At 35.4% G+C, this 17199-nt stretch overlaps 1 protein-coding gene and 1 pseudogene across 1 annotated transcript; one reads left to right on the top strand and one right to left on the bottom strand.

Moving 5' to 3' along the window:
* The first annotated feature begins 567 nt into the window (after window positions 1–567).
* Window positions 568–9960, top strand: LOC133309171 (fructose-1,6-bisphosphatase, cytosolic-like; annotated as a pseudogene).
* A 1248-nt stretch (window positions 9961–11208) lies between these two features.
* LOC133309173 (sm-like protein LSM3B) lies at window positions 11209–16415 on the bottom strand. The gene is made up of 3 exons (XM_061509907.1): window positions 16194–16415; window positions 12015–12110; window positions 11209–11543 (listed from the first exon to the last, which is right to left on the bottom strand). The coding sequence occupies exons 1-3, from the start codon at window positions 16308–16310 to the stop codon at window positions 11463–11465; spliced, it is 294 nt and encodes a 97-aa protein (XP_061365891.1). The 5' UTR covers window positions 16311–16415; the 3' UTR covers window positions 11209–11462.
* Between the last annotated feature and the right edge of the window lie 784 nt (window positions 16416–17199).

Genomic DNA, 17199 nt, shown 5'->3' on the forward strand with positions numbered 1-17199 from the left:
GCCACGCTAAGAAGTGAGAATCCAGAAGATGATCTTAAAAAAATATTGTTGCACCTGGACGAAGCTCTGCAACAGATGAAGGATCGTCGGAGAGCTAGAAGAGAAGTCCCTAAATTCTACGGAGAAGAAGACGATGAAGCTTGGGGATGGCTACTCAGTCTTGAGCAATTTTTTCAAGCAGAAAGAACACAAGAAGAAGACAAGTTAACAGAGGCGGTGAAGGGGCTTAGAGGACTTGCACTTACATGGTATATATGTTGGTCTTATCTCAATCCAAAGGCAAGTTGGTGAGGTTTTACAAAAGCATTTATAGGAAAATACATACCAGAAATTTGTTTGGTGGATGATGATGCACAATGTGATCCTCAAAATCCAGAATCAGAATCGCAACCGAAATCGGTGTGGGAGGAGAAGGAAAATCAGGGAATCGTGAGAAAGGGTTCAGAGGAAAGAACTATGGAGGCGGACAAGGCATTTGCGATGGGTGCGCAGTCGTCGGAGTCACTAAAACCTCCGATAATGGCGGTTGATCCTCCACCCTTGTCGGAGCCACCACCAGATCTTAATCATAGGGCAGATGCACAACGCACGGACTTGATGACCATAACGCGGTTCGTGCTGAGCGAGCAATCAAAGCACCCTGAGTCACGCGGCGATTTCACCATCTTGCTTAGTCACATTGTTCTCGGCTGCAAGTTCGTTTGTTCTGCTGTTAACAAGGTTCTCTTCTTTCTTTCTTTTTCCCAAATATCACTATTCAATACCAAAATAATTAAACATTATTGTACACTAATTTAATAATTAATTAATAAATATAATTTAATAAATTATAATACTCAACGATTAAAATTTAGTAATAAGAAATAATAATAAAAAATTATAAATATAATCTCTCCACATTAATTATTATTATTATTGGCTTCGATTATGAATGTGTGTAGGCTGGTCTTGCTAAACTCATTGGACTCGCTGGAGATACTAATGTTCAGGCAAGTGAACTGCATCATCATATTACTATTTTATTTATTTATTTCGTCTCCGTTATTTATTTATTTATTAATTTTTCTATACCGTTGGTTTTGTTGTTTGGAATACGAAGGGTGAAGAACAGAAGAAACTAGATGTACTTTTCAATGAGTTCTTCGTCAAGGCTTTGATAAGCAGTGGCCGAACTGTGAGTCATTATATCATTATGAATTAATTAAATAATTTTATTTTCTATTTTATTTTATTTTGGTGATGATGGTATGATATTTGAACAGTGCATACTGGTTTCTGAAGAAGATGAAGAGGCCGTGTTTGTGGAACGTTCTAAGCGTGGAAAGTTGTTCACTCTCTCTCTTATGCTTTGATTTGCGTACTCTAGAATAAATGTTTAGCTTTCATTTATCGGAATGTTACTGGAAAAAAATTATGTAATGTAAAAATAAATAATAATAATTATATATTATGAAATAATATATAATTATAATATTAAAATTATTTTAATTTTTTCTCTTCTCATATATTATTGATTCACATGATAGAAAGAAAAAATAATTTTAATATTATAATTATGTATTATTTATAATACATAATTTTTTTATTAGATAATTTTTTTTCAATAACATAACAAAAATGAAACCCTTAATTTATTGTGCTGATTAGTTAGTATACAACTTTTTGTTTTATTTTAGTTTTCTGATGATGCAGGTATTGTGTTGTTTTTGACCCGTTGGATGGCTCCTCTAACATTGATTGTGGTGTTTCCATTGGCACAGTATGACCCATTCCCCGTCTTTCATTCAATTCCTCTTCTGTTATTATTATATGGGGTACCATGATATAAGATTTGTTATATCACTGTTTTATAACTATAACTATATATGTTAAGGTAATATATAATTATAATATTAAAGTTTTTTTTTTAATTTTTCATAAATTTATTGACTAATGTATAGAAGGAAAAAAAAAATAATATTATAACTGTATTTTTTTTCCAAAATACATAGTTATAAGATGTGACAGAACAAAATCTTATATTTTATGATAGGACATCCGATAAACCCTTATTATTATTACAACCATTTTGTTATTGTTACATCAGCATTAAATTAATAGCTCTCACTTAATATATACAAAAATTAATAATCTAGACTAAATGCATATTGCTGGTGTCAATTGAGTATGTTGTAGATTTTTGGGATTTATATGGTAAAAGATGGCCATGAACCAACCATAGAAGATGTTCTGCAACCTGGGAAGAACATGTTAGTAGCTGGTTATTGTATGTATGGAAGTTCTTGCACGGTATAATAAACCCGGATCCTTTTTATTGCTTACATCCCTGTTTTTGTTTGGTATATCTGTTTCTATATTTTCTTTCGTTTGTCTTATATATTTTCTTCGTCTTTTCGTCACCTTTTTCCTTTTAGTTGCTGATAAATTTTAATATATTAGTGTAAATTCTCATTATACTTTTGTTTTCACTTTTTTTTTGGGGTGTGGAGGAGGGTGAAAGAACAATTTCAGTTTCCTTTTCTTTCTTTTTTCCTGGTATATCTGAGGACTGAGAGGTCATGAATTTCTTTTGCCTAGATTCTAAAATTACAATGCTTAATTACTGCGTTACCACTTGGGATCTAATGATTTTGCAGCTTGTGCTGAGCACCGGAAATGGGGTTAATGGTTTCACCCTTGATCCATCTCTTGGTGAGTTCATCCTAACTCGCCCTGACATTTAAGGTATTACTCTGCTCACTTATGGATCACTACTATCAATCATCCTTCTCTTTGGAAATGCTTGCCTGGCTCTCAGCTTTTTGGAAGTCAGGAACTGCTTAATTTTCTATTTGTTGAAACTGAATTTTGATGTTAGTTACTTCTCTTGCCCTTGAAAGTCTCCCACAGAACTGGCTTGGTCAGTGTTGAAAGGTCTTAAGTCAAACTAAGGCTTTTGTAGGTCATGCAAACTTGCTCAATAAGTGTCCGTTTGGTTTAGATTTTGGTTGAATTAATTTTGAAAGAACTGAAATATTAATGTTTAAAAAGTTGGTTTGTGTTTAATAATGATATTTTAAAAGTGAGTTTAGAAGAATTGATTTTGTTTGAATAGTAAAGTAGAATCACTTTTGAAATCTGAATATAAGTATGTTTCTAAAAAATTTATAAGCATCACGTAAAATCAATTCTACTATCCAGAAAAGTTTAAAAAATATATATATATATATTTCTCGCAAAATCACTTCTACTGATCCGGAATCGATTTTAAGAATTCGAAGTTATAACCAAACTTCATTAGTTACTATACAATCTGATTTTTCTGGATGCAAACGTGATTCGTACCGTGAATGTGGGGTCCTAACTATTACATGATTGACATGTTAGAAGCAAAATGATTATTGACATGATCTGTTCTCCTTCAATATTCTCTACGGAGGAAGGCATGAATATCTTTCTCTCTCTCTTTTTTATTTTTTTTCCTGAAAAGACTTCCCTATTTAAAAACCCTTTGGAACTAGGAATTATGTTCGGTAAAGAACCTTGAGGTCATCATCCCAAAAGTTAGCTCATAGGATGGGAGTGTCCAAGGCCTTATAAACTCCGCATTAGTTGCTCATACAACCAATGTTGTAAATATTAATATTATTTATTTATTTATTATTTGTTGTATTAGGCTTTAGCCCATTAGGTAAAGTATTCTAGGTCTTGTATTCTCTATAAATAGAGAACCTTTGTACAAAGTATTTACACAATTCTATAATATATCAGAATACCATTTTTCAAGTTGGTATCAGAGCTCTCGATCTGAGGGCTTTGCTTCCGCGCATATTGTCTTTTTTTTAACAAAACCCTAATTTCTTTACCTCTTGCCGCCATCAGCCGCAACCGGAAATTTTTTTCCGGGGACCTTTTGGACCAAGGGGACCATTGTTGACCTTATTTTTCTTCGTTCAATCATTCTACGCATTGTTCCTCCGCCACAAACGACCCAAACACCTCCGACCGCCTCCAATCAGATCTGTCTTCCCCGTTTGGACCACTTTCCAGCTACTTTTCAACCGCGACCACCCACAGACAGGTGCGCGCTCACCGGACGACCACGCCAGAAAAATCTCAGCCGGAGAAGCCCCTCCACGCGCTCTCACGCGCCACCCCTTTCCCGGCAAGTGAAGCCCACGCGCAGCTCCTTTCTCCGACGCGTGGAGGCGCGTACGACCGTGTTTTTGGACCGGACCACCACCATTCTTCTCGTCTCCTTGTCTTCTGTCTGGATCTGTGATTATTTTTCTGATCGGAGGTCATTTGATATTCTGTTTGGTTGATTTTATCGCTGGTTGTTAACTTTTTTATTGAAGAATGGCCGAGCATGATAGTTCTTTGATCTTATCTGGTAAGAGCACACGTTCTATATCTCTTCTTGCTTCTTGCACTGATTTTAAAATCTCATGAATTTTGGATTCTGGTGCAACTGATCATATGACTTGTCGTACTGAGTTGTTTTGTTCTTATCATCCTACTGTTGGTAGTCATACTATATCTGTAGCTGATGGATCCCATAAATCAGTTATTGGTTCTGGTAACAGTCAAATTCAACCTTCCTTGTTTCTTAAAAATATTCTTTATGTTCCTCAGCTTTCTACTAATCTTATCTCCACTCAAAAACTTACAACTGATTTGAATTGTTCTATCACATTTTTCCTTCTCATTCTGTTATTCAAGATCTTACCACGAAGAAGACAATTGGAGTTGCTAATGAACAGGATGGGTTGTATCATCTCCTTCCAGACCATGCTAGCAAAAATCAGTTATTAATGACACGTCATCCTTCTACTGCAGAGTCTATGATTTGGCTCCATCACAAGCGTCTGGGGCATCCACCATTTAGTCTTTTGAAGTCTATGTTCCCCTCTCTGTTTCTCAATAAGTCGGTTGAGACCTTTCATTGTGATGTTTGTGAATTTGCAAAACACCATTGAGTGTCATTTCCTTCTAGCACTATTAAAAGCAAGGAACATTTTTCTCTTATCCATTCTGATGTTTGGGGCCCTTCTAAAGTGCACAGTGTTTCAGGTGCAAGGTGGTTTGTTTCTTTTATTGACGATTGTACTCGGGTAACATGGATATACTTGATGAAAGACAAGTCTGAAGTACCAGAGATATTTATTCGGTTTCATCACATGGTTGAGACTCAGTTTGGTAAAGGTATTAAAAGACTCGGATCTGATAATGGTACTGAGTACGTCAATCAACGCTTGTCACAATTCATTTCAGACAGAGGTATGATTCATGAGCTCACATGTGTTGATACCCCTCAACAAAACGGGGTTGCTGAAAGGAAAAATCGTCACCTTCTTGAAGTTGCTAGAGCACTACTTTTCCAGACATCTGTTCCTAGTTCTTATTGGGGAGAAGCAGTGTTAGCTGCATGTTTTTTGATCAACCGTTTACCTTCACAGGTCCTTAACAATATCCGTTCTATTCATTCCATGACTTCATTCTTTCCTTCTGCTCCCATATTGCAGAGCCTTCCACCAAGAGTGTTTGGATGTGTTGCTTTTGTCCATGTTCATAAACAACATCGGAGTAAGTTGGATCCTAGGGCTCTTAAGTGTGTCTTCCTTGGTTATACCCCTTATAAAAAAGGGTACAAGTGTTATCATCCACCAAGTCGAAGATTTTTTGTTTCTATGGATGTCACCTTTCAAGAATCTGAATCTTATTTCCTGGGTCCTCATCGTCAGGGGGAGAACAGTTCTTCAGAAGACTCGTCCCCTTCCTTCTTTGAGCCTGGATCAGTCTTCTCTCTACCTAGTGTATCTGCTCCTGGTGTGTCAGAACCTTCAAATACACCTGAGATACGGAAAATTTTGACACCTAAATTGGTATATCAGAGGAGGAAACAACCCATACTGTCTCACCAGCAACCTCAATCGTTTGAACCACTGGTAAGTCCTGAATCTCCTGTTTCTTCTGAGTCTCCTGTTTCTCCTAAATCTCATATTTCTGATCATGATGTTAATACTTCTGATGAGTTACCCATTAATGTTGATTCTGATGATTTGCCCATTGCTCTTAGAAAAGGAAAAAGATCTTGTCACAAGAAAACTTGTTCCTCCTGTCCCTCTTGTACTCAATACCCTATCTCCCACTTTGTTTCCTCTGCTAATCTTTCTGTGCAGCACAAAAGCTTTGTTTCAGCATTTGATTCTATTGCAATTCCAAAATCAGTACATGAAGCCTTGAAAGATGGGAATTGGGCTCAAGCCATTCAAGAGGAGATGAATGCGTTGGAGAAAAATAAAACATGGGAGGTTATTGATAGACCCAACGGAAAGAAAGAAGTAGGGTGCAGATGGGTTTATGCCCTGAAATATAATTCTGATGGCACTCTTGAGAGATACAAGGCTCGATTAGTCGCCAAAGGTTACACTCAACCCTATGGCATTGATTATGAAGAAACCTTTGCTCCAGTTGCAAAGATGAATACGGTGAGAGTCTTGTTATCCCTTGCTGCCCATTACAATTGGGATATAAATCAATTTGATGTGAAAAATGCTTTCCTGAATGGTGAGTTAGAAGAAGAAGTCTACATGGAAATCCCGCTTGGTTTTGATTCTGTGAAGGGAGAAAATAAAGTTTGTAGATTAAAAAAGGCCTTGTATGGATTGAAGCAGTCACCTCGTGCTTGGTTTGGAAGGTTTACTAAGGTTATGATGACCTTAGGATACAGACAGAGTCAAGGAGATCACACTCTTTTCTTCAAGCACTCCCAAAATGGGAAGCTTACTGTGCTCCTTGTATATGTTGATGATATTATTATCACAGGTGATGATTTTGTGGAGAGACAAATTCTGCAGACACGGCTTGCCTCTGAGTTCGAAATCAAAGACCTTGGGAAACTGAAATATTTCCTAGGGATAGAAGTAGCTCATTCAAGCAAAGGAATTTTTATCAGTCAGAGGAAATATGTTTTGGATCTTCTCAAAGAAGCAGGAAAGCTCGGGTGTAAACCCTTTAATACTCCTATTAAGCAGAATCACAAGATAGGCTTTGAAGAGGAGAGTCCTCCAGTTGATAAAGGACAATATCAACGGCTAGTTGGAAAATTGATATATCTGGCCCATACTAGACCAAACTTAGCTTATGCTGTTAGTGTTGTCATTCAGTTTATGCATGATCCAAAGGAGAAACACATGCAGGCAGTGGAGAGAATTCTTCAGTATCTTAAAGCTACTCCTGGTAAAGGATTGCTATTCCGGCGAGATGGCAATCTCTCTTTAGAAGTCTACACTGATGCTGATTATGCTGGATCTGTGACGGACCATCGTTCTACCACTGGTTATTGTATGTTTCTTTGTGGTAACTTGGAGACATGGAGAAGTAAGAAACAAGATGTGGTTGCCAGATCAAGTGCAGAGTTTGAATTTCGAGCCATGGCTTAAGGCATTTGTGAGTTACTATGGCTGAAAATTATACTTGATGATCTCAAAATAAAATGTGAGGGACTAATGAAGCTGCTATGTGATAATAAGTCAGCTATTTGTATAGCTCATAATCCGGTTCAACATGATCGGACTAAACATATTGAGGTCGACCGCCATTTCATCAAAGAGAAACTTGATAGCGGGTTGATTACCACACCCTACATTCCCACCGGGCGTCAATTAGCTGATGTATTGACAAAGGGACTTCCTTCAGATAGATTTCAAGAGCTTACTAGCAAGCTGAGAATGATAAATATCTATTTCTTAGCTTGAGGGGGAGTTTTGTAAATATTAATATTATTTATTTATTTATTATTTGTTGTATTTGGCTTAGCCCATTAGATCAAGTATTCTAGGTTTTATTTTCTCTATAAATAGAGAACCTTTGTACAAAGTATTTACACAATTCTATAATATATCAGAATACCCTTTTTCAAGTTGTTCTAAGAAGTATTCTTAGATTTCTTTGACTTTTTTTAGTTTTTATCGTCACACTTGTATTTGTTGCACTTGAGCTCTGTTTTCTCTATTGATATTTGCCTGTTTCTAATGCGGACATGTATGCTCACGCCACCTGTGGCTTACTTGAGGTATATGCTAATTGTTTTATGTGTGGTTCTCTGTGCAGATCCCAAAGAAAGGCAAGATTTATTCAGTGAATGAAGGAAATGCCAAAAACTGGATGGTCCTACTGCCACGTATGTATGAATTCAGTGAAGTTATAATGTTTTCAAACACTGCAAATTTTGACAATCTTGTAATTCGTTTTCTAACTTCTGTTCAGTTATGTGGAGAAGTGCAAGTTTCCAAAAGATGGTTCATCGCCCAAGTCTCTAAGATATATTGGAAGGTATCACAGATTCTCAATCTTTTAGGCCGTCTAACTTGCTCAATGCTCGTTTTTAACTCCTCCTCACAGTTGGTTCAGAAAGTTGCCACCTGAAATTAACTTTTACTACTTACATCAAATAGAAGACTATTATCTTTTTGCAGCATGTAACGCTCCGACCGCTTCAAGAATCAATGACTATCTCCACATATTAACATGGGACTTTCTTTTTCCTCACTCGCATACTTTCTGGGAAAACTTTCCAGCATCCCAGAATTGCTCCAAATCAAGCACGCTTAACTATGGAGTTCTTCCTTTCCGGGCTACCGAAAAGTATATGCATCTTGTTAGCATAGGTAGTACCAATTAATTTTTATAAGCTATCCCAAACTGTGCAGCCTTATATCTGCACAGCCTTTGAAATCCCTCTCTTTCGGGTGTCGATTCGATTCATTCATGCATGTAACCCCCACTGGAAGCCTGTCAGGAGCTGCTCCTTGTCCGTGCCTTTTTGCACCGGCGATCACTCTCCGCCCTCGTCAGCGCTCTGGATGTTACACACCACAATTGCCTTTCATACTCTGTTGCTTTCTATGATTTATTTATTGCATCTGCTTTATTTATGCGTAAATTATTATATGATTGAAATAACTCTACATTGACTATTTGTCTTTTATCACCCATTGCTCTATGAGTTAATCTGAAATATTTACGATGAACTCTGAGATATCTGCATCTTCCTTCTGCTTTTACACCAATTTTAAACTTCTTATTTTCTAACTGTTAATACCAACTGCAATTTGAATTAGTAGCCAGACCATAAAATGTTTTGTATCAATGAAAAATAAATGCAAAGAGTTACGTTAGCAAAACTCAGTTATTTATACCCAGAACTGCATAGCAACGTTAACAGAGTTTAAAGGTTATTTTAATTAGTTCAGCACATCTTTCCCTTATATTATCCTCGCGAACTACTGCACTTGAATGTGGCCACTCAATGAATGAGTTTTTTGATCGCCTTCAGTGCAGAAGTTTATTAAAATTTGACCGTCTTTTTCCAATTTTTGACATTTCTGTACATTAACAGCATGGTAGCTGATGTTCATCGTACATTGCTTTATGGAGGCATCTTTCTGTACCCTGCTGATAAAAAAAGTCCAAATGGAAAACTTCGGTATGTCATCTTCAAACCCTGCATTTTTTTAAATTTATTTTGGAGGAGCATATATACTTTGAATTTCTGATGACTGAAGTTTTGAAAATTGATGGTCTAATTTGAATTTATTTTTTTCATATATATTTATTTTTGTGTAGTGTATTGTATGAAGTCTTCCCAATGTCATTCTTGATAGAACAAGCAGGTGGACACGCTTTCACGGGCAAGCAAAGGGTAATTACAATTTTCTTTTGTTAAATTATCCCTGGCAAATTATTTTTTCACTTCAAGAAATCAGAACTCATCTCTGCATGCTCTCTTGCAAAAGGAAATTATTTTAGCTGCATATTTTTGCCAATGAACTGATAAATCTTTTCATGTCGTCATCAGGCACTCGATTTAATTCCAACGAAGTTGCATGAACGATCACCGATATTCCTTGGCAGCTATGATTATGTTGAGGAAATCAAAGCTCTTTATGCTGCTGACAGTAAATAGGAATGAACCGGAAAGCATCCTTCTGCTTAAGCACTTGTTATTTGTTATTATTTGTTTGACTGATAAATAACAAGTGCTTGTAAGAAAACTTATCTGGTCATCTATATGTTAATAAAACTTGTTAATGTACCTGCGACGGTTATAGAATATAACGATGGAGAAACAATACTTAGATTTAAGGGAAAAGGGTTTATGATGTAAAGTTGTGTCATTTTAAGAGAGAGAAAGAGATAGATTAAGGAGGAGAGAGAGTTGACAAAAAAAATAAAGGTGTAAGTCCCACCTCTTTGTGAGAGTGAAAGGATATAAGTTGTGTAATTTTAAATGATAGACATTTTTCCCTAGATTTAATTAACAATTTAACATGTTACTGAAGAAGGATAGCTGCTTATTTTTCCATGAGTTGTATATCAAAGTTAAAATCCATAGACCTGGTAGTTACTGCAATGTTATTTATCCACCGTTTTCATTACATCATTCTTAAACCACTTCCATTTTAAACAATAACAAAAAACAACTGAAGTGTCAAGCTTGGAATTTGCTTGAAACAAAGAGTTCAGAAAACTTATTTTTGAAAGTGACTTCACTTCGGTGATCACGTTACTTATCAATAAAAGTAATACTGTCCGAGAGACGCATATTGTCACTCGCATTTGGGCATGGATGAACAAACACTGGGAACTCAAGACTCAACACACATACCGTGAAGGAAATCAGTGTGTTGATTGGCTAGCCAACCAGTTAATATGCCTCAACAAAATTGATTATAAAGAATTTAACCAGGTCCCTCCTGGGCTTAGTTATTTATTTTTTGCTAATATTTGTGCTATTAGTAGCTTTAGAAACGCTTTTATTGGGTAGTTGTTTCTTGGGCTGTTAAGCCCTTTCTTTCATAAAAAAAAAAAAAAAAAAAAAAAAAAAAAAAAAAAAAAAAAAAACTTTCTGCCTTCATTACCTTCATTTTTCAATATATAAATAATAAAGTCCCACTTATTATATGAATAAAATCACCACGTCTCGTTATATTTCACAATCAATTGGATGGTAATCCATTCCCACTCATGGCTTACAATTTCAAGACAACTCAAGGGTTCTACTGTGCTTTGTATAATTCGTTTCATGTATCCTTCAAATCATGGAATGCTGTCTTACTAACTCTGGCACGCTTTATAGGAATAACCAAATTTACCCATAATCCCGGATCATAGATCTCCTAGTGTAACTAAAAGTGAAAAAGCAAATAAAGACGAGACACCAAATCAAGAATCATGGCTTACTGTTATGGAGCCACTAATATGTAACAACAGCTCCATGGTGCAGCCAAAGGCCTTGTTCATGAGCATGCCATGATTCTCATGCTAAAGAGAATTGAAAACTGACTGTTTAACAGAAATCACTAGCAAACATGGCAATTAAGGTGCTAATCTAAACATAAGCAATGAGATCACTATTTAAGAAGTTATACAATTTCATAAATTGTCATTAAAATGATCACATAGTTCATCAATCCATGTCATGCAGTCCTCAGTGGAGGGGAAACCAATATCACCCCATCTCCCCTAACAAACAGGAAAGGAACTGTCCGCTTTGTAGTCTGAAATCAGAAGAAAAACAAAAAATCATCCAAGGAAAATTATATTCACAATAAAAAAAATGCATTTGCCTAAGGCCAATAGTGGGAAAAACAAGGCTAATAATCTAACTTAAAAAATACCCTTAAGTGTCAAGCTTTTACAATACATATACTAACAGATAAGCACTTCATTCGGGCATAGTTATTTTCAAATGATGTTTCCACAACCAAACTATTCAAACAAAGTTTCTCAATATACCTTCAACTTCCAAATTATAACCATCTCTTCCTAAACAGAGTAGGTAATCATGGATACTGCCCTCAACGATGCTTATTAACAGCTAATAATCTACAATTCTTCAAAACTTCCAGCAACCATTCACAGTTCTAAGTTATGCTGAAAATGAATAGACATGTATTTCTCCAGGTTCATCTACCAACGACCCCAACTAGTTTGGGATAAAAGTATTGTTGATGTTGATTACAACTTACCCTCACAATTTCTTCATATGTCTCATCATCAATTTCCACAGTAGTAACAATTTCTTCAACATCACCAAGAATCATATTAAGATGCTGATCATAAGCCTGCAAATTCAAGTTGAAACCCCAGCACAAAAGGAAAAGAAAAAAAATGCATGTCAGGCCAATGAAATCTTGAAATTAAAATAAACACCAAAACATGCCAGGAATTTTTTTCTTGGACCAATGATTAAATATATCATTTACCAATTAGCATCTTGTTTTGGTGCAACTGTCCAAGCATACAAAAATTGCAAATTCCAAGTAATCAATTTAAGATTATCATTTAAATAAAAAATAATAATCTTACTGGCATGTCTAGTCTTTCCCTTGCCTCTCTTACATGCAAGTATGGCTGTTTCACAACACTTGAACCAGAAAAAATTGCTTAAATAATTTAGACTTCAATACTAGGCTGTTAATCATAGTTACTATCTAACTACAACCCAACTAAGATCAATCCTTTTAATAAACCAAAGGTCAAAACTGGGGAGGAAGCTAAATCACTTAAAGATTGATAATTTTAGCTTGACCTAATAGGTTAAGCTTGTAAGGTAAGGTATAAATGAATGGGGTTATCATCCTAAATGAAGTGCAACCACAGAGAGCCTGAGTCATTCTTTAAATTGTCACTCATTTACAATTTTCCTGAACCAGAGACTGCTGGTAGTTTCTCTCAGGGCTTATAACTGTAGTGCTTTTTGTGACTGATTTCATTGCAGTCACACAATCAGGGCCTAGCATTTTGATGTCTTTCTCACATAGAACTTCTGCCACAGTTGATAATTCGGATATAACATGATTACCGTTGCATTAGTGAGATGACCTAGAAGCAACATCCTTAGAAGTTAGAAGGACTTGATGTTAGATGTCAAGAAAAATCAATGCCTTCACAACGAAGGTCTAGATTGTTTAACATCTCAGTAAAGGAGAAGTCCAATCCTAAGGCAGAGAAGTTAGGAAAATCAATTTGACATGGCAAAGTAAATATTTTTGACAAAGTATTAAACACATCACAAATTCATGCATCCTTCTATTATGATTGTTAGTTTTTATTTATTTTTATTTTATTATTTTGTTATTTTTAAATTGTTGTTGTTAATAAAGGGTTGTTATTTGACCCCGTCTTTAGGAACATTGGAGTAGTGGATGCGATAGGATCTTGTGACTGTTAGTAGTGGGGCGGGTGGTTGCTATTTGTTAGTGTTTTCATTGTCTATTTAAACTTCCAGTGAAATGAATAAAATATCATATTAGAAAAGTTATCCCAAAAGGCACTTGTGCAAGAGGTCAAGTTTCCTCAGTAAAGCCATTTGAGGTTAAGCTTCCTCAATAAAGTCAAATTCCCATTTTTACTTATTTTGTTTGTAACAATTGGTATCAAAGCTCAGGCATGGACAAAAACATGTTCAGAAATTGGAAGACGTGGTCCAGTCTTTGTCGAAGCAATTCAAGGAGATGTTCACCCAATTCTCCAAACAGGTTGGACGTCTTGGTGGCTACGCTAACACGACAAAGAGGAGATCATTCAGCGAATAATTTTAATACTAAACCAGCAAGTTCCATAACCCCAACCTATCACAGCTAGAACTGAAATGACACTAATCTAGTTCGGCGATTGACTTTTGAAGAAATTTCCAATAGGCAACGGAAGGGGCTTTGTTTTTGCTCCTGGTCATCATTGCAAGAAGTTATCTTCGATCGAGGCGGTGATGGACGAAAGTGATGGAGATGCGGAAATTGAAAATAATTCAATTACTTGATATTGAACTTACTCTTGAGGACAAAAGTAATTTTTAGGGAGAGGGAATGTTATGATTGTTAGTTTTTATATATTTTATTTAATTATTTTTAAATTGTTGTTAATAAAGGGCTGTTATTTGACCCGGTCTTTAGGAACATTGGAGTAGTGAATGGGATAGGATCTTGCCACTGTTAGTAGTGGGGTGGATGGTTGTTATTTGTTAGTGCTAGTGTTTTCATTGTCTATTTAAACTTCCAGTTAAACGAATAAAATATCAGATTAAAAATGTTATCCCAAAAGGCACTTGTTCAGGAGGTCAGGCTTCCTTAGTAAAACCATTTGAGGTCAGGCTTCCTCAATAAAGCCAAATTCTCATTTTTATTTAGCTGTTACATTTATAAAAATGAGAATTTGGCTTTATTGAGGAAGTCTGACCTCAAATAGAATTATGGCTTTACTGAGCAAACCTGACCTCTTGCACAAGGTGCTTTTCCAAAATAAATCTTTTGTTCTGATAATTTTATTCATCTCAATGGAAGTTTAAATAGACAATTACAGACTCTAAAAACAAGGAACAACTTCTACCACTAACAACCCCACTACTAATTTAAAAAAACCAATTGATCCTACTCCAAGATTCCTGAAGACTGGGTCAAATAAAAACCTTTTATTTACAGCAACAATTTAAAATAAAATAACAAATTAACAAAAGGCGTAACATTCCCTCCCCCTAAAAAAATTACTCTTGTCTTCGAGAGTAAGTTCAATGTCAAGTAATTGAATCATCTTCAATATCCGCCTCTCCTTCACTTTCGTCCATCACCGCCTCGATGTCGCTCTCTTTTGTCATTGCTTGGATGGTGAACAATCGTTTGCAACGATGGCCTGGAGTGAATGCGTCATTACAACGAAAGCAAAGCCTCTTCTGTCACCGCTCAGATATCTCTTTGAAGGTCAAATAGCGAACGAGAGTCGAATCGGTGGAGGCGCCACTGCCGGAAGATGTAGCACCGCTGGTGGGAGTGGATAAAGACGAACCCTTGGTGTTGCTGACTGTTATGGTCCGTCGCACATTCTGAGCAAGAGAGTTGGGTAAGCATATCCTTGAATTGTTCCACCAAAGACAGGACCGCGTCTTCCAGTCTTTCCAACCGTTTTTCCATGCGTGGTGTTTGTGTCTGGCTCTAATACCAAGTTGTTACATTCATAAAAATGGAAATTTGGCTTTATTGAGGAAGTCTGACCTCAAATAGAACTATGGCTTTACTGAGGAAGCCCGACCTCTTGCACAAGATGCTTTTCCAAAATAATTCTTTTGATCTAATAATTTTATTCATCTCGATGGAAGTTTAAATAGACAAATTAGGAACAACTTCTACCACTAACAACCCCACTACTAATTTAAAAAAACCAACTGATCCTACTCCAACATTCCTAAACACTGGGTCAAATAACAACCCTTTTATTTACAGCAACAATTTAAAATAAAATAATAAAATAACAAATTAACAAAAACTGTAACACCTTTGTTTTCAGGTTTCATGCTTAAAGTTTGTTCACAGAAGTCATCACTCGTTTTAAATAACAAACCAAAATCTTAAATTTCTATAGTGAAGATATATCTCAAAGTTATACTTCTATCAAACCAACAAAAAGGAACGGCATGTAAGTTGTAAAAATCATTATGAACTCTAGTTATTTTTAAATAGGAAACCCCACTAAAATTGAACTACAAGCTCATGAGAATCATATAGAAATACAAGAACAATAAGTAAATATGAGCACCACATCACAGTCTTTGTTGAAAACACCACTCGCGTTTACCCCAAAGAAATAAACATCACTCGTAGTCCTAAAAGAACATCTATGAAACCAACAACCATTTCAATACGTTACTTTCAGTTCACCAGTGAAATTCCATTAAGCTTAAGAATACTTTGAAACCCTAAAAGTTCACATTACATCAGTTTTTTTTTTTTAATCCAATCTTCAACTGGCAGCATAAAGTTCTTAGCCTACCAATAATTATACAAAATATTAAAAAAATTAACAACCCATAATTATGATTTCTCATGCCAAATATGTTTATTTTAAATTGAGTTCAAAGCCCTGTCAAATTTTCATTCAGCAACAAACAAAAATTTAATCCCCAGTTGCAATTAGTAAACAACCCATTATTCTCAGAGATGATATAAAATTAAAACTCTCCAGAAAGCTACAAACTTTCCATCAAATTTAAGGAACCCAGATTTCAATTATCTTCAAACCAAGTTAAAAACTATAAATTTTCCATCACAGAACACTCAAAACACAATTACAAACTACACGTTAATAGGTAGTCACAGAAAGAGTGTACAAGCTAAAAGCAAAAAAATTTATGAAAAGAAGAAAGATTGAAGAATTACATGAAGCTTGCCACGAAGTTCTCTGTCAGACCGAAGCTTGACATAGATACGTTCGTCGAGGCTGAGCCTAATGAGATCCAAAGGCTCCTTCACCGCACTTTCTTCCTCTGAAGCCATTGTTACTTCACTTCTTGAGAACCCTTTTTTCCCTTTCTCTGCGTTCGCCACTCACTGGTTATGGTTCTGTTCATGTGTTGGTCACAGAAACATGGACCCTTACATAGGCCTGTGGCCCATGTCATAAAGTCTAAGTATGTGTAAATTCATTAGTTTGGGAAAAATCCGCAAGTGGGTTTTGGATGAAAACCTTCGACTCTGGTTGATTATCATTTTAAATGACATAAGTTATATCATTTTAAAAGAGAGATAAACACAAAGAATGAAAATTATATGAGAGAAAGTGAGTGATTTTTTTAATTTAAATTTTAAATAAAAAATATTTTCTTGTTCTATCTCTCACTTAAAATAACATAATTTTATGTCATTTAAAATGACACATTTTTCCGTATATATATATATATATATATATATATATATATATATATATATATTTATTGAAGAAGTAAATTTGAATCATTATTAAAATGAAGTTTTTTTTTTTACTTAGAAAAGAATTTCTTTTAAAAAAAAAACTCATTTGATGTATTTTTTTTAAATAAAATATTTGATTTGATTTCTTTTATTTTCCGTCAATTAAGTAAAGAGAAGATATTTTTGTTGTTAGTGCAAAAGTGTTCTCCTCATGCAACAAACTCAGCCAAATTTTTTATTTATTTTATTTTTAGAAAATTGTAGCCCCCATCATGTTTTTGTGTCAGCGGAAGAAGATAAAGTTGTGGTGTCGCTGCAGAAATAAAGGGATAGTGACTAAAATATCACTGTTCATCAATTTTTTTATCTAAATATCACGCGAACAGTGTTATTTCTCATTCTGTCACAGGGGCAAGTTCGCTATCCGGTGTAGCGAACTCGATTTGCTGACGTGTCACGTTTCTAGTGGACACCA

The sequence above is a fragment of the Gastrolobium bilobum genome, unplaced genomic scaffold (genome assembly GCF_033153095.1).
Source record: "Gastrolobium bilobum isolate Gb01-03AN ecotype WA unplaced genomic scaffold, APGP_CSIRO_Gbil_v1 utg10665, whole genome shotgun sequence".
NCBI classification, from domain to species: Eukaryota; Viridiplantae; Streptophyta; class Magnoliopsida; order Fabales; family Fabaceae; genus Gastrolobium; species Gastrolobium bilobum.